At 47.4% G+C, this 23,445-nt stretch overlaps 1 protein-coding gene across 1 annotated transcript in view; it reads left to right on the top strand.

Annotated features, from left to right (window-relative positions):
• Nucleotides 1-465: 465 nt before the first annotated feature.
• SIM1 (SIM bHLH transcription factor 1) overlaps nt 466-23,445 on the top strand; it is a 45,290-nt gene continuing 22,310 nt past the window's right edge. Inside the window, exons 1-8 of the mRNA XM_054280244.1 lie at nt 466-640; nt 10,685-10,767; nt 11,769-11,858; nt 11,974-12,082; nt 12,175-12,260; nt 13,411-13,610; nt 13,720-13,826; nt 14,649-14,796. Of these exons, the coding sequence (XP_054136219.1) occupies nt 466-640; nt 10,685-10,767; nt 11,769-11,858; nt 11,974-12,082; nt 12,175-12,260; nt 13,411-13,610; nt 13,720-13,826; nt 14,649-14,796 (998 nt within the window). The remainder of the gene's footprint in view (nt 641-10,684; nt 10,768-11,768; nt 11,859-11,973; nt 12,083-12,174; nt 12,261-13,410; nt 13,611-13,719; nt 13,827-14,648; nt 14,797-23,445) is intronic.

The raw sequence follows: 23,445 nt of genomic DNA, 5'->3' as shown, positions 1-23,445 counted from the left end.
CGGATTGACAACGGATCACGGGAAAAAAAGGGATTACTATGACCCTCTTCCGAGGAGCTATGCTGCCCGCCATGAGTAGGAAAAAAGGCCAGAAATACATCGTTTGGTTGCTGTCTGGTGCCTCAATCTTCTAGCTTTTTTTTTCTTTTTTTTTTTTTTTTTTAATGCAGTTGCTTGGAGTGCTGAACTGCATTGGATAAATGCCTTCCCCATCTAATTGACTCTGCTTTTCAGAGTATATTTACTTTTTTTCCTTTTTTTTTTATTTTTATTATTTTTTTAAGAACATATTTACTCTTCAATGCTTGTTTGCATTTACACAACAGAACGGTTTTTCTGAGTAATGGCCGCACTCAGAATCACAGCCTGATGCTCCGAAGAGATGAATTGCAGATGAGTTTCCCTTCTACCTTTGGATGAATCTCTGGAGTTTAAATTGTAGCAAGGAAGTGGGAAAAAAACAGGATGAAAGAGAAGTCCAAAAATGCTGCCCGGACTAGACGGGAGAAAGAAAACAGTGAATTTTATGAACTGGCTAAATTACTACCCCTGCCCTCCGCTATCACCTCTCAGCTGGACAAAGCATCCATAATCAGACTCACTACCAGCTATTTAAAAATGAGAGTGGTTTTTCCAGAAGGTAGGTGAGAATGCCTATTCGTCTCTATTTTCGTTCTGATCCAGATGTCATTTATCACTTTTGCGGTGAAAAAAAAAGAAAAGAAAAGAAAAAGGAAAAAAAAGAAAATTAAAAAAAAAGGAAAAGGTCAATCCTTCGGAGTGTGCTTAGAGACAGGGTGCCCTCCGCTGTCACTTTCCTCTGTTGTAAATACTTTCCCTTTAGCTCCTATGACAGGTTTGGTTGGAGACTTATGGTGCTTTTGTCAACACCTGAAGGCACTGAGCTCTGCTGCGTGTTCTGCTACAGCAAACCCGGGTTTCCTTTCCCCCCAGTCTTCCAGTCAAATGTTCATCCCCCACCAAGCTCACGCAAGGCCTAAGAGGGCATGATTCACCCCTATTTATAGTAATTCTGTGAGGGTGAGTTAGTATATGGGTAAATATTTACATAAGTTTATGCAAAGTCCTAAAGCCTTAGTTCGGCTCTCGAGGAAAGGTGCGGTGTACAGGTACAGGACACGCGTGCAGGCGTGCTCACACCCAGGCTAAATAAATAAGTCGAGCACAGTGAGTCACATCGTGTGTGAGTGCGTTGTGTCTCGTTCTGAGGATCACCAGGGCACTTTGAGGGCGTTAATCGACCTCGGAAAATTTTAGCAGGAGTTTTGCACCCAGATGTATTCAATGCCGCTGACCACCCAGTGCTGCAAAACCAGCGGCCCAGCCTAGACATGACTCTCCTCGACAGGCAACAGTAAACTTCACGTTGACTCCCACGGCAGCAACAGCCCGCCTGTCTAGCAAAAGAAAACTTTAGCGTCCTGAAGTGTCTCTTGCTTTTAAATAGTATCAGGATCTAAAGCGATCGTCTTTGGTCTTCTAGATCGGCTGCCAAGAAAAACAAACAGAGCAAAGTTAAGAGAGTCAGAATAAAGTTCTTCTGTGTTCTCGCTCTGTCGATTTTATAAGACGTAGGGGAAAAAAACTGAAAAAAAAAAAAATCACGAATCTTTTATTTAGATCAACTCGATGAAGTTATGGTCTGCGTGAAAGAAAAGGTATCAAGAGGTTTTTGGGGTTTTTTTCCCCTGACCTAATACATAATTCGCTGCATGTTTTGTTGAAAAGTGAGTGTACATAGAAAACAACTTAATATGTCCCCATGAGTTTTCTGTAGCTGTATCTCTACTCGGTTGGCCCATATTTTTTTAAAAATTATGAGCATATATATGGCCTAGTTTTGTTTTGCTCTAGTTTTGTCTGATTTGGTGATTTGAGAGGTTTATAATTTTTTTCCCCCAGTTAAATATGTGGACTACTGGTACTAATTCTACTTTTTAAAATAAATATGCAATGTGGCAGTCATTTGGATGGGGGAGGTAATCTCACACCCCCTTCCCCGCCCCAGGTTACAGATGAACCTTTATACCTAAAGTGTACAGTATATATACCACTGCAGTAATTTTCAATCCAGAGCATTTTACAAGGATTTCTTGAAATAAATTTCCACATCATCGAGTCACTTATAACCAAAGAAAGGGTTAAATGAAACCTTTAAAAATAATAATTAAAGTCTTCATCCATCCACTTTCTTCTTCTATTTGCTCTGCCACCTTGAAGATCATTATGCGGGACAATCCCCTGTTCCAAAGGAGACGGAGTTGTCCTTTATGCTGTCAGCGCATACTTTATAAAAATAAAGCTATTGCAAGCCCTGATGCCCATGATGTTCCTAAAAGGATTATTAGCAATGATTTGTCAACTCCTGCGGTCTCAGTAGGCTACCTTTCTGCGTGATTTCGAGCAGGTCTCGTCAATTACTGGTGCCTATGTAGCGGGTTGTTTGATCAGAAGAAGCATATGGTGTTGCTTGTAGGCTGTGAGTAATCACGGGAAGAGAAGAATAGCTGATCCCCGTCCCTCGGTGGCAGCGCAGGATGCCTGAATGCCCTGGGGAACCGTGCGGCGAAGCGCGCCGGGGCCGGGGCCGCCGCCGGCCGCAGCAGATGCTAATTTGAGTGCGGAGGCAGCGGGGGCGGCTGAGCGGGGCTCGGGGGGCAGCGGAGCCTTCGCAGCCTCATTAAAGGCAAACTGCGCATTATAAAGACAGGCCGGGAGCAGGCTAGGAAGGGCTCGCCCCTCCGAGGCGCTGCCGCGGGAGGCCCGGGGCCGAGAGGGCTGCAGACCCACGGGGGACGGCCGCGCCCGCATCCCCAGGGCCGCGCATCCCTCGCAGGGCAGCGCTGCGAGCGGGGCACAAAGGCCCGAGAGCGGGAGCCGCAACGTGGCGCGGAGCCGGGAGGCTTCCCCGCCGTCCCACGCCGGCTCCCTCTCCCTCTCACGTACTTCCGAGGAGGCGGGGAGCGGAGAGCGGGGCCCGGCTCGGCCCCGACCCTGCGGGTTTCCCTGCGCTCGCCCGCGCCGCTATTAAACACGAGCGAGGCGCCCACGAGCGGCCCCGGAGCTGCGCCTGTGCCTGGCCGGGCCGGAGCCGAGCCCGGGTGATTTTTCCCGGGACTCGGGGGGACGCAGTGAGCTCCGGGAACGCGACGGAGCAGCTTGGGCTCCCGCTGCGGGTGCGCTTGTGCTTGTCCGGCTGGTATGAGTGTAGGGAGGCAAGGAAGCGAGGGGCTATTCTGGTTTTCCAGTGCCTCCACCCAGAGGAAAAAAAAAAAAAAAACCAACAACAAAACCATCGCTTCTCTGGGAAAGGAGAACAGGTAGTAGCAGCCAGGGAAATGACGCACGGAAGGGGCAATTCTTTCTGAACGGAGGAGGCAGGGCAGGGATGTTGGATGGATGTGCTGGGGTTCCTTTCGCTTGTATTTCCCTGGGGAGGAAAGCGATACATGCATAGGGACAGACCCGATGAGTTGGCCGGAACACTGGAGATGGGTGGTGGGATGCTCGGGAGCCCGGCGGAATGTCATGTACATTTAAAGAGATCTTGGAGGAGTCAGGGTAGAGAAACGTTGTGTCCGTAAGAGCGAGCTGCACTTTCAGAGTAACTCATATCCCCTCTCCCCGGTACAAGAGCGAATTTCCATCTGCCCATGGAGTGCTTGCATAGAGTTGGTTGTAAATAATCACGTACAGAAAGATATACACTCCTCATTGCCGCGCATACGCGGGGCAGGGGACAGGGCGGAGAGAATCGGTGTGCGCTTGTCTGCATATTTTTGTGTCTGAGAGGTCCCTATAGAGAAAGAAGGTGGGTAGATTTCGGGTTCATTTTGGAAACAAGAGTTTTCTGGGAGTGAAACGCCAGGAGAGTCACACACTAAATGAGCACGTGAGGTTTCCTTCTCACCCCCAGACATCTAAACATAAGGCAGTGGCACTGGACAAACTTGACAAACCGGACAGAAATTTTTCTATGCACTTTCTCTCGTAATGGTTGTGCAATTCTCACAAGTTATTGAAACGCTAGGGTTGTTCTTTCTGCCCCTAATTTCACTTCATTAGGTCTTCAGCAGATTAAACCTGCCAAGGACGAAAGTGCAAGACGAAGGTTTCTTGCATCGTTTCATTATTAAAACACTTCTTTTCAGGAGGAGAAAGCGTATAAGACCTATACTGCTTTTCGGTGATCAGACAGCTTTGGAAAGAGTGAATATCTGCTAATTTTCTGAGGACATTAAGGAAGAGATTTAAGGGTTGTTTGTTTGTTTGTTTTTTTAAAAGCAGAATTAATTAATTAACTCTTGATTTAACGTTCATTATAAATAAATACAAATATTTTAATTTAAATCCCTAATGTAAGTAACGTGGACACAAAAAATAGGTAGAAAAATCTCCAGGATGTCAAAGGACTAAAAGACTTTTCCACCAAAAACGATGCGATCACTGTTACTATAGCGGGGTAATTCTTCACTGACCTTCGGCAGTATCCAGAAAGGAAGGGAGAAAAAAAAATAGTAAAACCCAAACAAAAAACCGAGGTGGCACAATAAATAATTTTTGTTTGGGTTTTGTTTTTATTTTTTAGTTAGGAATATTTTAAAGGTCCTATTCTCCGTTCGCGCCCAGAGATGTAAAAGGAGGGTTTGCAGTCTGTCCTAGTGGGAAGGGATCGTTTCGGGGCAGAGAGGCATTTGCTTTTCGAGACAAAAGCAGAGACCCCGTTTACATAAACTTTCGCCGAATCAGGATGGTTCAACATTTCAATATTGAAACCCTTAACCTTGTTTTATTTTAAAGGGGGAAGAGATCAACAGGAAAAAAAAATCCGTTTCCCACGTGGATAGGTGATTTAATGCTGTTTTTCTTGCTGCAAAGGGAAATGACTGAGCATTAGGTTTCAATGTTTATTTTCTTACAGAAGTTTTTCTCATTTAAGCAGCAGTTTACTCTCCACGCTGAATATCTGTTTAATTCCAGTTTTGATGTGAACTTAAAGTGTGAAGAGCAGAACTAAACTACTAGCAGGATCGTTGAAAAAAAACCCCACAGATTTATGTTTTAGAAGGAATATTTAATGAGAAGAGAGGGGGAAAAATCATATTTCCTTTGGAAACATACAACCGTTTTCACGTTGGAGAATATTTTTCAACTTGCATATAAACCGCGTGTGCGTTGGCGCAAATCCTTCCTTCCCCTATTTCTTCGAAATAAGGGCTACTTGAATTTGAGTCTTCTGGAGAAATGAATAAGTAGTTGGTACTCGAAAATGCCCTGATTTTTTCCCCCTCTCTCCAATTTGGATATGGTTCCGTTTGTTTGCATTTCAAAGCGCAATTCCGGTACCTCGTGTTTGCCAAAATCCTGGTTTTTCTTTCTATAGTGAAACAGCCTCAGCATTATTTCCACTACCATTTTCTTAGCAGGGATGTTTGTTTAGTCAACAGGGCTTTTCCTCCCTGTTATTATTATTTTTATAAAGAAATAGGGATGCTAATTTATCTCTGCTTCAAATGAATACGTGTGATTTACCGAGATAATAAGTCTTTACAAAACCTTGCTAATGGCATCCGCAGGCAGTGGAAATGAGCAGCTTTTTCTTTCTTTCTTTTTTTTTTTTTTAAGCATAGCTTATTCTATTCCATCTGAACCCTCCGACGGCGACCCAGTCCTTCACAGAAGCCTCATTTGGCCGAGATTTTGAGTTATCATTAACCACTGCCTATTAAATTAACTGGGAAATAAGCTCTGTCTGGCGTTAGGCGATGGCAGAACGGAGCGCTGGCGGCAGACGATTTAATTAAATGGTTAATCGAATCAAGTTAATTCCTCGATACAACATCCAGTTGCCTTTTGGCTTGCCGGTGACTAGGACGTGCCGGTTCTGCTCCCGCGACTCCCGGAGCTGTTGTTTGTCATTTCCCCTGGACAGAGAGGGAGAATGACCGCGTGGGCGATGGGGTCTGAGCTGTCCTGTCTCCCTCTTCCCAAACAACTCCCGTGCCCCTCTTGTCCCTTGGTATTAGGGAGGCAGCAGTGCCGAGGGGCGGTGGGAGGCAGGAAAGGCGCTGCCTGAGGAGCCGCTCACAAGGTGACGTTCTCGTCCTCCCTGTAGAGAGGCTTTGCTGGGCAGGTTGAACGAAGCCGCTGCCCGTGCCCGGGCCGAGCTTCGTCGCCGTCCTGCCCAGCACGGAAGGGGCGAGCCCCGGGGCGGAGGTGAGCGGGGGTCCCGCACCCCGCGCCCTTTGTGGGTTCAGCATCCCCTCGAGGCCGGCGATGGGTGAGCTGCTGCTCCTTTTTTAATAACCATACAGCGGCCCTTGAAAGGGCAAAGAAAACGCAGCGAAACCAAAGCGTGCGGAGACGTCCCCGGGCCGCGGCCCCCGGGAGGCGGCGGAGAGACCCGGGAAAGCGGCGGCGGGGGCCGCTGCCCAGAGAGGGAGTTTTGAGCAACTCCTGGAAGAGAAACCCGTGATGGCCCTGCTGGGACCCGACTTAGGGAAGACTCCCTGCGGCTGCCCCGTCGGGTGGGCTCCCAGCGCTGCCCCACAGCAGCGGGCTGCCCCCGGGAGAGCCCCCCAAGCCTCTCCCTCTGCCCATCCACAGCAGCAGGAGAGAACTCCCTGCCTCCGGGGCTTCGTCTCCGAGCCAGTTTCCCTGGGCCTCGCCCGGCCGTGCGGGGCCGTGCGCCAGACAGGGCAAACCCCGGAGGGGTACCCAAGGGTTCCGAGGGAGCCGGCCTCAGGGTCTGGCCCCCAAAGAAGCGGCTCTGGAGCTCAGGGCGGGCTCTCCACTAGGTGTTTTCAAACGAGGGCTTCAAGTCCCCTGCTACAGTGAATCCGGATTGCGCTGCGGTTTCATGACTGCGAGCCCGCTGGGGAAATCGCCGTAACTGCTTTTAAAAGCCGGCAAATCAGCGCAAAGTAGACAAGGGCTTGCATCTTCTGGCCACCCCACCCCCACGGCCACCCCCGCCCCCCTTTGCTATTGCCAGACAAAGGACGGGGTCGAGATGGGCTCTGCACTGCAGATGCTCACAGAGGGACAAGTAACCCGGAGACCAAGGGGCCAAGGAGCTGCCCTGGCTTCTCGGAGTCTCATTTCCCTGCGCCTGCCTTCCTCCGTCTTTGCCTAGATCAAATTAGAAACGATTCAGGAATCTCTTCCCCCTTCTGCAGGACAGGGGAGCTTCTTGAAATAGTATCGCCACTGGATAGGGAAGGTGCCCACCCAGCCCCTGGTTCCATTGGCTGTCGACATCAAGGCTTGCATCAATCAAAAGATGAGGGGAAGGCAGGACAGGAGCGGGGCAGTGCAGCGCGGCAGGTCTGGCTGCGCGCCCGGCCTGGGGCGCAGGCTGGCGGTGCGGAGCGGCTCTCAGTGCCGGCGGTGGGCGCGGCTGGGTGGGAGAAGGCATTTCACAGGGACCCGCCTTTGTAGGAGCCCATGAAACCGATGGACATGCTTTTTGATGTGGAAAGCACAGTGGCTTTCCACTGGAGAGTGCTGAGAGAAACGATGAATCAGCACGCTCGCTCCGCGCAGGTTCCGCGCACTATAGGTGAAGGCTGTTGGGTAACGATGAGTGATAGTCTGCATAAAATACTTTTCTTTTCTCTTCTTTAAAAAAAAAAAAAAGTCTTTTTTGCTTATTTTCTTTTTTGCCTTTCCCTTCCCCCCTCACAACAGCAGACAATATCTCGTGGCACAAATAGTTTCTCTTCTCAGGAAAAAAGTTCATCGAGTGAAAGAGATTGTTAAATAGGAGGAAGAGTTTGTTAGGCAGGAGCATATAATCCATATTTTGGCAAGAGTATCAAATTCATTCTGAAATAAAAGCTCGATCCATTAAAAAAAAATTATTTTTCTGCTTGAATAACCCAGCTGGATGATGCCTTGAGCTTATGTTAGACGGTTGCTCATCATTCATTCGCCAAGAACTGACCTAAACGGTGCCTGTGGGATTAGGTCAATTTTAGTGGATCTACTTCGCCTCATTTGGTTACTAATTGGTTTCTTGTTTTAAAAATCGAAATCTCATTTTCAGGAAATTACAAAACCCATGCAGCCAGTCCATGGAGGTAATCCGTGGGTCGGGGGTATTTAAATGGAAATGGTTCTACAATGCATCAAGTATTAAGCAAGAGTAAAACTTCCCCTCTATTTCCAAATGAAATGTGATCTCGCTAGCTCCTTAGATCCATAATAAATACATCCCTTCTAAGGCTACTTATGTAAATATGATAAACCAGACCGCCGTGGGGGAGGGGCCTCAGGGAAGAAAGCAAATTTTATCTGCTAAGGTTAATGTGGCATAACTTGGAAATCTTCCAAAATAGATTATGTTTTGCTTTGTCTTCGGCCACTTTAGCTGGGAAAATCCTTTGCCTAAAAACGATTTAGTTATCCTTCTTCTCACAAAGCTGCTTGTTTCTATTCCAAAGCTATTATGCTGTTGGCTCTCCAAATTACAAGAGAATCTTTAGATCTTGTTTCCAAGCGTAATCCTGGAGCAAAAGGGAGAGCTGATTTCCTTGTTTTGTTTTAAATAGACAATCAAAGGATTTGCAGAATTTTCTGCGGTAGGTCAAGTGCAAGAAATCACAGTTTGCCTCCTCGATAAAAGGAAATTGGATGTTAAAGGGAATAGATGGGGCGGGGGGGGAAGGGAAAATTAGTGGAGGGGGCTTTCTCTTATAATCTTTGAAAACAGTATTTAAGGGGCATCAGGAGAGGCCGTCGATTTGGGAGAGGCTGGGATTGGGCAACGTTTAGAAAGAGTCTCCGACTTGAAAGTACTGAAAACATCTGGGCAGCACAAAGGATCTTCTCATGTGACAGGATTTGAAAAAGCCGGTTCAGGTAGACAAGTGAAAACGTTTAATTATAAACCACGAGCAGACAGAGCCCAGCAGCGCGGGGTTTCCACCTGAAACATACAGAGGAGCTCAGCGCGCCGTGAAGAACCGCCTTCCCGAGGGAGGTTAACCTGCAATTCCCTTGAGCTGTTCATTAACCCGCTGGGGTCGGGTTATTTTCCCTTTTAGGAGAAGAATAATTAGAACCGTAAACTTAGATTAATAAGCAACTTAAATCATAGGCGGGCAGTGCAGATTTAGTCTTGAATAAAGAAACCTGTCACTCAGATTTCCCTCCGGGTGGGGGACGTGGCAAGGAGCCAGCTCAGCGCTAACTGGCCATCCTGGCTCCCCAGCAAAGAAACCTTCGAGGAGTTCGGGAAAAACAAATAAACCGTGGGGTTTTCTCTCTTTTCCTGGAAGCTGTGTAAAATTTGCCAGCTCCTTCCTGAATACAGGGGGCGGAGGTGATCCTCCATCCTGGCGGCTGGCTCCCTCTTAGTTGGCGTGGAGGAATTAATGGGAAGGAGCCTGTTTCTGACTGGCGACCTGCTACATGCTGAGGCTGCAGGATGAGGGACGGGCCAGGGAGAATCTCCTGCCTCTGTAGGGCTGTGAAGTTAAGGAAGAAGGAGAAAAGTGTAGGGGTGGTGAAGTTGTTGTGAAGAGGCAGAGGAGGAAGGGGGAGAAGGAAGCGAAAGGCGCGGACGAGCGGGGCGCGCGGCGCGGGCGGTGGGGAGGGCGCGCAGGGGCCGCGCTGGGATGCCCCGTTCAAAGAGCGAGGGGGAAATCGTTCGCTCCGCTCGGGCCGGCAAACACCCGGGTGAGGCCGGTCAATAGCGAGGGATGCCCGCGGCTGCCTGCTGCCAGCACCTCGTCTGTTTGTCTCGAAATAACTGGAAAACGAGGTCTTGCCTTGCCCGAACCCGCACTGCGGGAGTGAGCACATCCCGCCGGCTCGGGTCCCCTTGCTACCTGCACCCCAGCCATCGATCCGGATTTGTAGGTTTCCCCTCCGTTTTGCTCTATCTTACTGCTAGTGCGTGTCGGAGTGAGACTTATTTCACGGCACAAGCCTGAAAAGTTTTAAGTGACCCGTTTAAATTATTTCAGCAACAACACCGTGAAAAGACATCGTCCATGAATAGCTTTACTCCCCTGAAGTAACTTCCACGTGGTTTTTATTACTACTCACTTTGCATAGGAGAAAACAAGACGCGTGTAAAACATAAGGCAAACCCGGAAAGATTAATTTCTGGAATGGGCTCTATGGAGGCACATCACCCCTCCCTGCAGCGGGAGCCATCCCGCCCACCGGAGCAGCAGGAGGAGAGATGGAAGGGATGGAGGTGAATCCTGGAGGCAGACTTGGTGGGGCAGGCGGAGGTTGGTCCGTGCCGTTGGACAGTGACGAAAAACTGCGAGGTTAGGATGCTTCCCCTGAAGTTCAAGGGGGACAGTTCCCAGGAGCCGAAAGCAGCACTGAAAAGCACTTGGATCTGGCATGCTGTTACACTTAGGTCTTAAAAATTAACTTCACCCTTAACTCAAAATAAGTATTCAGGAATTTTTCTCTCTGAGGAATTAGATACTGAAAAAAAAAAAAAAAAAAAAGAAAAAGCACAAATGAGGCTTTTATCTGCAATGTAGTCACATCTAGTTTTCCAAAGATTGTATGTATATATGTTTTAGAGTGTACACACGGTAAAAATGTTCCCCCCCCGCCGCCCCATCAGGCCCACACGAGCCAATTTTTCATCTCCTGACCTTACTTTCCTTTTTTATTTGTCTTTTTTAAATAATAGGACTCGGAGAAGCCTGGGGCCACTCCAGTCGAACCAGCCCACTGGATAATGTTGGACGGGAACTGGGATCCCACCTTTTGCAGGTACTGGTCTAGAAACGACAGGCATATGTTATTAATGATTAAAGAAATAATTCCCTCTTCTGAGCTTTCAATTGCCACCTTGACTAATTTTTAACCGTTCAAGTGTTTAATAGAAAGGTAGGCAGGAGGGGAACCACTTCAGAAATGTGAACCACTGTGATTCAGTGTCGTGTGTTTTATTGGTGGCTTGGTCCCTCTGGGTGCCTCAGAATCACCTAACACTGCGTCCACAGAGAGGGATTCACAGTGTGTCCCAGGCTGCCAGAGACACAGGAGCACGACTTTTACCAAATTTATTAACAAGGTGACACATCTCATCAATGTTGTAAGCCCAGAGGGGTGTGGCAGGGAGAGGCTGTAGTGACAGGTTAGGGACGGCTGTCTGGGACAGAAGGGCTCAGCGGGCACCGACATTAGCAAAGACACAAATCAGGGAGGACAGATCTGAAAACTCACAACGCTCTGAAATAGTAAGGAATATTAGTGATGACCACCACCACGTATTTCTGGTGGAATCGTGTGGCCTTTGGAGTAGCTATTCTGCTCTTGCTACACCCAGAAGTCCCGTCTGTGTCTGCTGAAATGTACCTGACCAGTTGTCTTATTTACACTGTGGAGAGTTTTAAATTCTCTTTGATCGCCTAAATTCTCCATATAAAATTGGCAAGTACTAAACCTCCGTGACATTTGAAATAGGATAGAAGAATTTGGGATTTCTGGGACCCACATATTAATCACCAGATAGCCAGGACCTCTTCTTAGATACTTTCAAGGCACTTTCAAGGCGTTACTTTTGAGCTCGGCCCCTCTGAGAAGTGGGTTGTATCTCAGGGGTCCAGGAGCTTTAGAGGGATTCTTGTCTAAGATTTGCCCATTTCCTTCCAACTTTTTGAATAATCAGAGCCTGAACATCGATGCCTGTTTGCTAAAATAAATCAGAGGTTCAGGTATATAATGGGTCTTTCCAATAATTTAATTATATTCCCAACCCTTTTCTGCAGACTTTGGACGGTTTCATATTTGTTGTGGCTCCGGATGGCAAGATCATGTACATCTCGGAGACTGCCTCGGTGCACCTGGGCTTGTCGCAGGTACGCTGGGGGGCCTGCTGGCCCCTGTGCTGCCTGAGCCACCCCCGCGACTGACAGGAGAGGGTGCGCGGTGCCGGCCGTGAGCCCCCCTACTCCTCCTCCTCCTCTCTCACAGGTAGAGCTGACCGGCAACAGCATTTACGAGTACATCCACCCCGCCGACCACGACGAGATGACGGCGGTGCTGACGGCGCACCAGCCTTACCACTCGCACTTCGTGCAGGGTAAAGCCCACAGCCCCCGCGGCCGCGTAGGGAACCGCGCAGAGCCCGCGGAGCCCCTGGCTCACCCCTCCTCTGCCTTTCCCCCTTCCCAGAGTACGAGATCGAGAGATCCTTTTTCCTGAGGATGAAGTGCGTCCTGGCCAAGAGGAACGCGGGCCTCACCTGCGGTGGCTACAAGGTGCGTGCCCGCGGCCAGATTCCCCCTTCCCCCCGCACCAGCCTGCCCGTGTCCCTGTGCCGGGAAGGCTGCGAAAATGGGGAGAGAAGAGGGGGTGAGACCTCTTCTTGCGGGGGTTTTCCCAGCCCAGGGCTCTTTCATGTGGTCCATTTCTCTCAGAGTTTCAGGTTGAAGAGCACAAACCACAAAACCAAAGCCAAGCAATCGATCTCCCCTTGGTGTTTGTTTGTGGGCTTTTTTTATCTTTTTTTTTTTTTAATTATTATTTTACTGTTTGAACTGAACCTCGCACAACCTCTGATGTTCACAGCGACAACTTTCAGGTGATAAAAACGGAGCCCTGGTTAATTTATTTCTTAATCAGGTGATCCGTCAGCTGCAGAGGCAGCTCTCCCAGTCAAGGGTTTTGACCAGGTGCTTCACACGGTTCTGCTCGGGGCTCCTCAGTAAGGAGAGCCCTGCGCTGTCTCTCAACTCCTCGCTGCTTTGTGTCAGCCACACAACGCCGAGGAGGGGGTTGCACCCATAACCCAAGGAGATGTCGTGTCACGATATACCATAGACCAAGAACACCTGCTGAACCCCAAGAAGAACCATCTTAGTAACAGAGAAGTAAGAGTAGAAGTGGACAGCAGTTGTCTGCAAGGATACGTTTAGGAGATATACTTAAATCAAAGGTGCTTTTTGGCGGTGGATTGCGCCTGCTCCATCCATATAACAGGCGCATCTTACACATGTGACAGATGCACACATGTAAGCCCTTTCTCGCATACACTCTTCATTACAAAGTCGTAACTGGATTGGCAGTTCCGCGTCTTTCCTTTTCAGAAGAATAATAATAGCGCAGTTAGGAGGTGGGCCAAAAACCACTTAAGCCAGTGGGAAAAAAAAATCTTGTTGGCTCTAATGGGCCTTAGATCGATGCTGAACTCTACTATGGGGAAAAAAAAGTAAATTCAACCCCAATAGAACCGCAGAAAACTCCTAGACGGTGCCGCTTTGCCAGGGTGGAGACGCAGGTCAGCGGCTCCCGCGAGTCCCGCACCTCACCGGGATGGGGGGAATTGTCCGGGCCCTCTTCGTGGGGAGGGACTCAGCACACCCTTCCCCGCTGCTGAGCCGCCGCCAAGCTTTCCTGTGTCTCCGGCAGGTGATTCACTGCAGCGGGTACCTGAAGATCCGCCAGTACAGCCTGGACATGTCCCCCTTCGACGGCTGCTACCAAAACGTTGGCTTGGTCGCCGTGGGCCACTCGCTGCCCCCCAGCGCCGTGACGGAGATCAAGCTCCACAGCAATATGTTCATGTTTCGGGCCAGCCTAGACATGAAGCTCATATTCTTAGATTCCAGGTAGAGCTTGGGTTATTTCCAAATCTATTCCCCTAGCCCGCCCCTTCTTCCCCAGGCCTCCTCTCCTGTCCTCTTACCCACTTAGATTTGCTGCTTATGTCTCTTGCAGGGTAGCTGAGCTAACAGGTTATGAGCCCCAGGATCTGATAGAGAAGACCCTTTACCACCACGTCCATGGCTGTGACACCTTTCACCTGCGTTGTGCACATCACTTGTGTAAGGAGATGGTCTTCTTGTTTAAAACCCCGCCCCCATCCTGTCCCTTTGCAGAAGGACTTTGGGGGTGCTGGGATTTACCTCTAGGTCGGCACGTGAAAATCCAGCTCTCTGGGGGGCAGAATAAGCAAAATATTCTTCAGGTTTTAGTGAAACAAGGTTACATAGAGACTGAACTCTGGACTCAGGTGGCAAACGGAGGGCATTGGGAATGAAAGGATATCGTGTTAGGAAAACCCTTTTTTTCCTGCTCTAAAAAGCCATACCAGTGAAATATCAATACTTTTATTTCACTTCCACCAAGTCTCACAAACCTTATCTGTATATCTAATTTCGACTGCAGTAGTGAGCCTGATCCGGCGAGATGTACTTTATTCTATTTTGATATCACGATGACATTAATAACGGATAGATGAATAGAAAGGATACCAATTTCCGGTAAGTTTCCTTACAGAGAACGTAACGAGAAGAGATAAAACCCAAAGACAGATTTATAGAACAAAATCTCCATGATGATACTTCAGGATGGGAGTGTGCGGGGTTCGGTTGCCGTAGAGGACCACACACACACGCTCCCCCCGGCCCTACCAATCTCCCTATTAGCCTGTGATAACCATCTCAGGCACTGAGATAAGCCCTGCCTGGGGGCTCCACCACCCTTGTCCGCATGTACCGCTGAGAGGTTCCTAACCCCTCTGGCTAAGAGGTTCCTAACCCCTCTGGTCGCCTACAGGGCTCCGGGGGGAGTGTGCGCCTCTTCCCGGGGCTGATCAAACCGCAGGCGGGAGCCACGCTGAGGCTCTCCTCGCTTTGTCCCCGCAGTGCTGGTGAAGGGCCAAGTGACCACCAAGTACTACCGCTTCCTGGCCAAGCACGGCGGCTGGGTGTGGGTGCAGAGCTACGCCACCATCGTGCACAACAGCCGCTCCTCCCGCCCGCACTGCATCGTCAGCGTTAACTACGTGCTCACGTAAGTCAGCCCGGGGCCGCTCCTGCGGCGGGGACCGGCCGGGACCGAGCACCGGGCGGGCACCTGCGGGCGCGCCCCGCTCTGCCTGGCCGGGGCCGCTCCTCCCTCCCTGCCTTCCCTCCCTCCCTCCCTTCCTCCCTCCCTGCCGCCGCCTCCTCTCCCCCTCCCCTCGCCGCCGCACTGACCAGGGCAGGCTCGCCAGGTCTGCTAGGAAGCACATTGTGCGCTTTCATCCAGATGAAGGATTTCCCGTCTGCCTGTTTCTTTCTCTTTCGAGAGAGGGAAAGATTTAGAGGTTTGTCACCCACGTATTTTGCTGCACCCCCCTCCTTTTTTTTTTTTTTTTTTTTTTTTTTTTTTAGGTTAAATGCACCCAGCATTAAATAAAATTTAATGCGGCGTAAAAGAAAAGGCTTCCACGTACGGAGTTATTTATACTCAACAAACAGGACATCTGTTTTTCTTTTCAAAAATCTGGGGTTTGAAGTTCTTAATTTCATCCAGAGTCTCTATCAAAGCTCGGAGATTTCTTTTTTGTTCTTGGAGAGCGATCCTTACAGTGAACCACAAAGAAAGTTGGTGACCAGAAGGGTCAGTTGAACTTAAAAAAATATTAAAATTAAATAGAAAAAAAAAATCAGAGTAAGTGCTGAGATACCATATATCTCAATACATCTCCCTGCATTTTGGAATGGCTGGGTTGTGCCCTAGCTATCCTGCTTGTACTGAAACACAGAGGCCCTGTGAGGGAAGGGAAGCTCGGCTGGACTGTTTTAAAGTGTTTTCATGGTAGTTATTACTATCCCCTCTGGACACGGCAGTAGCTGTTGCCAGCAGCACTGATGCTTCATTAGGATCGTAGGACCAGTGGGGCCTGTGGTACTTCTTTGATCCTTGGGACTGAATATTCCTCAATTCTGCCTTTTTTTTTTTCCTCTCCCTGGCGACAAATGTAGATATTGGAAGCATCTGAGAGGCACAACTCTCCCCTTTCCTAAGAGAAATGATGGCAGCATCATGATCTTGCCGTCATGGCTTTGGTGCGTGCACAGGTGGCAAGTGGTTTGGTAGCCCAGTTTAAGGAGTGCTTCCCAAAATGAAGTGACTCGACCATGGCTCTGGTCATGTGTGGAGGGGCTGCTGGTGGAGTGGGAAGGTGCTGCAGGTCACAGCACCTGCACTTTCTAGGGCATAATCCCTTTGGTATGTAAGGTGATAACGGGCGTTGTGCTCTAAGATGGGACATTGCGCCTGCATGAAAAAATAGACATTTTGGTCAGCACCCTGCTATAGTCAGTAAACTGCAATTCCCCTTTAAAGAAAATTTATTTTACTCTATTTAATATGGGGTGTCATTTCCTCAGTAAGGATGAGTATCAGCAGAGATGTTATCACTTTTGTTCTAACTATTCTGCACATTTTTATGTCCATTTTCCCCATACCAGTCCCTCTCTGTATTTTTTGCGGTTTATGCTTTCCAGTTAAGTCCAAGCACCTGCTTTGGGTGAACGGGGAGCAACAAAGACAGAAGTTTGTGCATTGTAATGTTGTAATGCTATGAAAAAAGGAACCCTAAGGCAACTAGCATGTTGGAGTGGTTTTAGCTCCAGAAACGCTACGGTTTTCTATGACCATTTGAGATTACCAGTCGTTTCCCTCTTCTTTAATCCCCAAAGCGTGAACATCAATCACGGAATTCCACCTCAAATGATCCGAGTCGAAACGAAGCACCCCAGCGGACCTGCTGAAAGCACAGCTGGGCATCTGGCAGGATCTGTCCCTGTCTTGCCATGGCACGGGAATTTCAGGCTGGCACGGCAAGCAGGGAATGCCCTGGTTTGCGGTGGGGGCTCAGACAAACTCGTCAGAGCTGTGCCCCAGCAGCGTGACAGGTTGTACCATGTGCCGGTGTCCTCTCAGCCCCCGGCTGTTCGCGCACCTCCGCAGCCCCGCTGTTCCTTCACCCGCGGGGGCGGCCCCTGGACAGGCCCCGAGCGTCTGGACAGGCCCCGAGTGTCCGGACAGCCCCTGAGTGTCCCGACAGGCTCTGAGTGTCCCGACAGGCCCCGAGTGTCCTGACAGCCCCTGAGTGTCCTGACAGCCCCTGAGTGTCCCGACAGGCCCCGAGTGTCCTGACAGCCCCTGAGTGTCCTGACAGCCCCTGAGTGTCCCGACAGGCCCCGAGTGTCCCGACAGGCCCCGAGCGTTCTGAGAGCCCCCGAGTACCCTGACAGCCCCTGAGCGTCCGGACAGGCCCCGAGTGTCCTGACAGCCCCCGAGTACCCTGACAGGCCCTGAGCATTCGCGGCTCGGCGTCCCGGCGGGAATCCCCGGCAGTCCGGGACCTGCACTCGGAGTGCCCCATCGCTCTCCTCCCCGCCTCCCAAAACGGCCCCTCAGGGAGGACGATTTCCCTCTCAGGAGCGGTACCCTAACAGGGTGACCCCTCCTCTCCAGTTGATTTATCGGAGGAGGCAGAGTCTTTACGCTTTGGTGCATGTATATGGATTTTCAGAACCTGCTTGCAGCCAAATTGACGTGTGGGAGGGCTATAGTTGTGCTTTCAAGATTTCCCTTAGAGAATGAAATTACACCACAGGGCAACTTCCTTATGCCTTGGTGTAAATCTCCAAGTCTCCCCTTGCACTCTTGGCTGAATTGCCTCGAGTGTGAAGGATGGCAGGAGGGCAGAGAGGGAGCCAGGCTGGCTAAAGTAGGGATGCTTAAAGTTGGGAGGTCCACCACTGGCTGCAGCAACTGCTGTGTGCTGCTGACAGCTGCAATGTAGACACTGCCACTGCATAAAAATCTAATTTTGATGTGCTCAGGTCCTCAAGGTCTCATTGAGCCTGGCTGGCTCTTCACTAGGGCTCTGCAGAAGAGATTGCATTCTGCTTACTTCTGCAGCAGGACTGCCACTGCTGAAATTGCTGCCCTGCCTCCAAGAGATGGGTGTAGCTTCCATTGAATAATTAGATTATTATTATCATCATTATCATCCTTATTCTTCTTGGGCTAGCCAGCCATTCAGAAAATATATGTGAAGACCAGGCCCTGCCATTTGCCAGGTGACTGTAAGCACAGAAAGGTCTGGTTTTGAAAAACTGAGATGAAGTCAGCCTCTGAAGCAGATAACTTGAGGAGGAGGGAAGTGTTAGGGGTAGGCTGATGATGGCAGAGTTGGCCAGGGGGATGCTGAACTCCCACCTAGAGCACGCTTAATTGTCTTAATGAGCTATTCAGAGTCAGCAGTATCACTCAAATGAGGAAGGCAGGTGGGGAAGATATAGAGGAAAATGTGAGGTTACAGGGACTTGTGGTTTTCCTCTGGTATGAGGTAGGCTCTACTGCAGGAGGGCTGGATGGAGGTCCTGTAGCGCTCAAAATCTCCAAGTGTTTAATATATTTTATGCCAGTATGAATCTCATAGAAACTGCTGTTCTTTAAGGATGACATTGTATTTTTCCAGCAAATCAAGAGAGTCTGAGATGAGCAGTCTGTGTGTGCCCTGCTGTGCTTTTCCCACCTGGCAGCAGGTGCGTGGCAGAGCCCCTGGTGCAGCTCCTGGCAGAGGGACAGGAGTGGGTGTACCCACTGCAGCCAGGTTGTCTTATAAACCCAGGAGACAAAAACATGCTTCCAAAAGAGAAATACGAACCTTTCCATACAAACTCTTTCATGTTTAAGATGAGGAGAAAGCAAAAGAGGTGCAAATTAGTGCTTTTGAGTTTTGAAATAATCGATTCGCAATCCCACACATTTGGGGTTGCAGGGTAGAACTTGAAAGGTGAGATGGCTGCTGCTGAAAAATCATTTGAATATAGGAAATTTTGGTCTTTTTGGAGGGCAAATCACAGAAGGAGTCATAAGTTTTGGAAGATGCAGTGCAAGTTTTTGGCCTGCTAAGTCTCTGGACCTCTCACACAATAATTCTTCACTTAGGTAAAACCCCAGGTTTGTTTTTTTTTTTTGTTTTTTGTTTTGCTTGGCCATGGGATAAGGAGATTTTTCTCACTATTGAGAGGAACCTGCATTCTCTGTTTTGGAAAAGAGCAGATACTGAGTGCTATGTACCCAGCTCCCCTGGGTAAGAGTGATGATGAAAAAGAAAAAAAGGATGAGAAAGATTTTATGGAAAGAAGGCCCACGCATATCCCAGTTAAGAAAATTAAAAAGAGGTGATTTTAATCTTCCATAAATCTTAAGTTTTGAGATGAATGAATGCAAGGTTTGAAAAACAAATGCTTGCAGTAAGTATATACGCTGAAATAAATAAGCATGGTGGCAATGGAAGGTGATTTTTTTGTCTAATAGAAGTGTATAAAAAGTTAATATAAATGACCTTTAAGGACTCTTCCTTAAAGCACGTATATTTGATCATCATTACATTCTGTTTTGGATATGTGAGTACAGACATGGAATATTTGTTTCTTCTCTTATTTGTTCTGTACACACAGCCACCATAGCATTGATTATTAGCTGTGCATGTTTATCACATAAATGTACTCGAGTATGAGTCAATGAATAGAGATGGAAAGTGCTGAAGTTAAGTTTATATTTAGATTGCAAACAACCTTCCTTTAAACAAATGGCTAATGCAAAGTCCAAATCCTTTGACTTTCTGAGCATGAGCAAATATTATAATAATTTGTCCCCAGAGAAAGCTAGAGAAGCTTTCCTACATATATTTTGTTGTCCTTTAGCATTTAAATAATAGCAATGGTGATGTCATATACAGATAAAATGGATTAGGTACATAATTGTGACTAATCTCTGTTCTAATGATACATCATGTATTTGATATAGTTCCAGTTGACCTCTTCATGTTACATTGTGTAACTGGCTGATTAGAAACACAAATTGAATGCAATTTATTTGAACAATTTTTTCACAAATAACTGTCTTATTAACAAATGTTTTACCAAACAATGTGATAAATACAATTTAGAATAAATTAACCATTAATTGTGTCTACACACTTAATCTTTAAGTTGTTATTAATACTATTCATAGCTTTGTGTACTACCAGATTTGAAATGATGGTATAAGAAAGGTGCTATCTTTATGTGTGATGGCTCAGACTTCAAAAATGTCCTGGCATATGTCCTTCCTGGCATATTAAGTGGGCTTTAGGGAATTTTGTGTTTCATGTGAAAAAGCTTTCCCTGTATTTGTGGACAGTTACAGTTATATCTTTTCATCATTTTTCATAGAAATCCTCTTTTTGGTACATCAGGTCTCACCTCTGTCTCTTCCTAGTCAATGGGAGAATCCAGAAACTGTTTTTCCACATCCACAGTGTGGGCCTCCCCTTCTTGAATGTTTCTCTCAAACTGACCTGTTTGGAACTGCCACAGAGTTGTTTCCTCGGTCATAGCGAGACACTTGTTCTCTTGTACCTCTCAAGTGGGTGATGGAGTAGGTAGGACAGGGAATACCCTGGGAAAGTTACCCTTCCTTCATATTATTAGTGTTATCACTTGCATGAGTAAGCTTAGTCATGCTTAAATACTAGAGATATGACTTAGTGACTTCACCTGGATAATATTCAGGGTTCTTTCTTAAACAGTTGTAAAGGGTAGCAACAAATTGACCTGCTGCTTTTCCTTTGTATTTGTCTGTATTAATGGGAACTTTTGCCACTTGCCTAGTAGTGCACAGAGCTGGGTCCTATTTTTTCTGTTTAATCTGCAATGTGCTTTTCCTAAGACTGGAAAGCCTACCATCATTCCCATTATTTGAATAGCAATGTAAAAACATAGACAAATTGTTTTAATAAATCAAAATGTTTGGGGAGCATATGTCTCAAAGGAAAAAAAAAAATAAATGGACTCCTCTTGAGCTACTCAGAGCAGTGTTCTGTTTGTTCACCATTAGTTTTTATTACAGACTTGTCTCCCTGGAACATTGTTTATATATTTCTTCAAATAGGAGACAGGCTTTTCCAGGTGTCCACAATACCTTTCCGCAGCTCTTCTTTGTTCACGTAGGGGCTTTCTCAGCTACCATTTGTTTAATTCACTCCAAATTTCTATGCTTGTATTTAAACCAGGTGACTGTAATGGCCAAGGCACTAAAAGTGTGGGTCAGAGCCGAGAGTCATCGTTCATATGAAGAGTTTTATTTGGTAGAGTAAGGATTAAAGGATTGCAGCTCAGACCTATGGAAAAAATCCCCCCAGTTGTTAGTTTAAATGCATGCATGCTGAGAGTCTCACATGGCATGAAATTCAAGGTTGCAAAAAAGTGTCTTTATTCCAAAGAAGAAGAATGACTTCAAATGCTTTCCACTTCATCATTTCCCCATTCAGTGTAGGCTGCTCCAGGCCTTTGGAAATACCCTCCTCCCAAGTACTGAGTTACAGATCTTGTAAAATGTTTGTCTGGGTCTGAGACACATTCAATGGCTGAAACAATTACTATCTCCAGCTGTCTGCCTCACTCTACTGACGAAAGGTACAGGGCTTGCTCCAGGGACTCTTTTTCCTAAAATGCCATGGTTTATGGTTTAAGGTAAACTGCCACAGATTTTACTTTACATGGAAGCATTGGACTGTACACTGTGGCACAGCTGTTCTTGCTAGAGAGGTTGTTCACACTTTATCCTAACTCTGCCCTTCTGCAGTCTGAATGGCTTAAATGTGGCTTGTGAACATCACACCAGCAGCTGGGTGCTGCAGTTCTTTTTGGGGGTGTCTCAGTGGTCCTTCTATGTGGCAGAGCAGTGAAGATAGCAAACCATGGAGTTAAGGGTTATATTCACTGCTCTGTGATAGTCCAGAGAACTGAAGAGGCAGCTGGAGGAGTGTCTGCTGGTTTTAATACACCACGTTTGTAGCTTGTCTGTGGACTGTGTTAGTGGATGTGCAGGAGAGACACGCCAAGCAGTCCACTGCTATCAAAGGAATCCCTTCCATGCTCCCACCCTCTTAATACTCTGCATAAAACCGGATGCAGAACTGGCTCCTGCTCTCATAACAACTGCAGTATGTTCCTTAAGTAGGCTTACAATTTTACTAGCTCTGCTTCTGTTTCCTTAATCTGTTGCATGTTTGCTCTTATTGCTCTGTGCTGCATCTTAGCACTGCTGCCATTCCCATGTTGCTTCACTGTAATTACCATGAGGTGCAACAGGTGTGATAAGTTACTAAACTTTGAGGCAAGATCTTCTTGCTATATTATGTTGTTCTTGCTAGGTTTTAATTCGTACACAAATGTGGCATTTTGACACAGCCTAAATTAAGTGTTAACAAATAAATCTCCTTTGTCCGTTCAACAGTGGCAAGTATCTGTTTGAAATCTAATTCTCCTTCCCTCACCTCTCTTTTGTACTTTACAGTGTGGGCCAGGCTCCAGCACATATGTTCGTACTCAGTGGGTTACTTCAGAGGCAGCCCCTTTCACTTTGATGACACTATTTATGGAGGCAGGCACTGCTCTGTGTGAACAAGGGTACAGCGTCTGACCCTTCGGAAGGCTTGGGATGGCTGGAGTCTGGAGTCAATCTCATGATCTTTAACACAGTTAGATGATTTATTCCTGTTGTTGTCTTTTGTTATCATCCACTTAGTGCAATTAAATCGCAGAAGTCCTGATTTACTAAAGCACTTGAGCACATGTCAGGCTTTAAAAGTTCTTAGATATAACTTTCAGTGCACAATTATATCCTGGTGAATTCAGTTCTGAAATAAAAAGCCCCTTAGGCACATGAGTGGAAATAAGAATATTCCTTGGCTTTGCCAAATAGAGATGGCTTGAAGGGTGCATTTTGTTACTGTGTTGAATTGGGGCCTAATAGAGAACAGCCGTAGTTTTTCAGCTACAAACCACTGTGTATAAATCTTGGAGACAGCAATGTTGAAAATAACAGCTATTATCTGCAGAAGCTTCAGCGCAGCTATGGAAACTCAAATGCCTGGCTAGCCAAAGTCTGGCTATACCCATAGCATTGTGCAGATATTTTGACATAACCTAGAGTGAAGACCTTTAAAACCATCCAGCATTCAATGCTCTTACATGTGTGCTGTCAGGGACAAAGAGAACATGCCCTGAAGGCTCACTGTTCCCAAGTAGCCTGTAGCTTTGATTGTCTCTGTACTATGTTTGGCAGCTGGTAGCCTGGGCTGCTGGTGTAGAAAACTCTCTGACTTAGGCTGTGGATTGCTGAAATCCATCCAAAGGCATTGCATGCTATTTTTCACTTGCAGTTTCCAAAGATTGTTTTGCACACAGAACAAAATAATAACCTTTAATGACTGCTTTGTGAGGCCTATCTCAATGGAGTATTTGCTCACAGAAACACTGGATTTGGGGATAAATAACCTGATAGCATCCTCCCCTTTGCAGCCAAACTTCTGAATGGTATTTGGCTGCAAAATAATTCTGTTGATCCCAAGCTTCTGGCAGGATAATTAAACAGTTATCTTTCAAAAGATAATCAGCCTCTTTAGTCTGTGAAAATATAATAGAAAGATAATCAGCTCTCTGGTCTGTGAAAAACAGCAGCGGGTGTATGGACGTGGCTTCACACCAAAGAAAACTGCCTGTCAGTGTGACTGCAATGGTGTTACATGAGAGCATGCAAATGGGGCTTCCATGGTGCTATCTAGTTCAGGAACGCAGTAGGAGAGAAGGTGCACAGCACAGTTTG

This window comes from Melozone crissalis, unplaced genomic scaffold (genome assembly GCF_028551555.1).
Source record: "Melozone crissalis strain CALT ecotype California unplaced genomic scaffold, PUWL_Pcris_2 ptg000027l_1, whole genome shotgun sequence".
Lineage (NCBI taxonomy): Eukaryota > Metazoa > Chordata > Aves > Passeriformes > Passerellidae > Melozone > Melozone crissalis.
The sequence above is the reverse complement of the archived record's forward strand: the minus strand, read 5'-3'. Positions and strand labels throughout refer to the sequence as shown.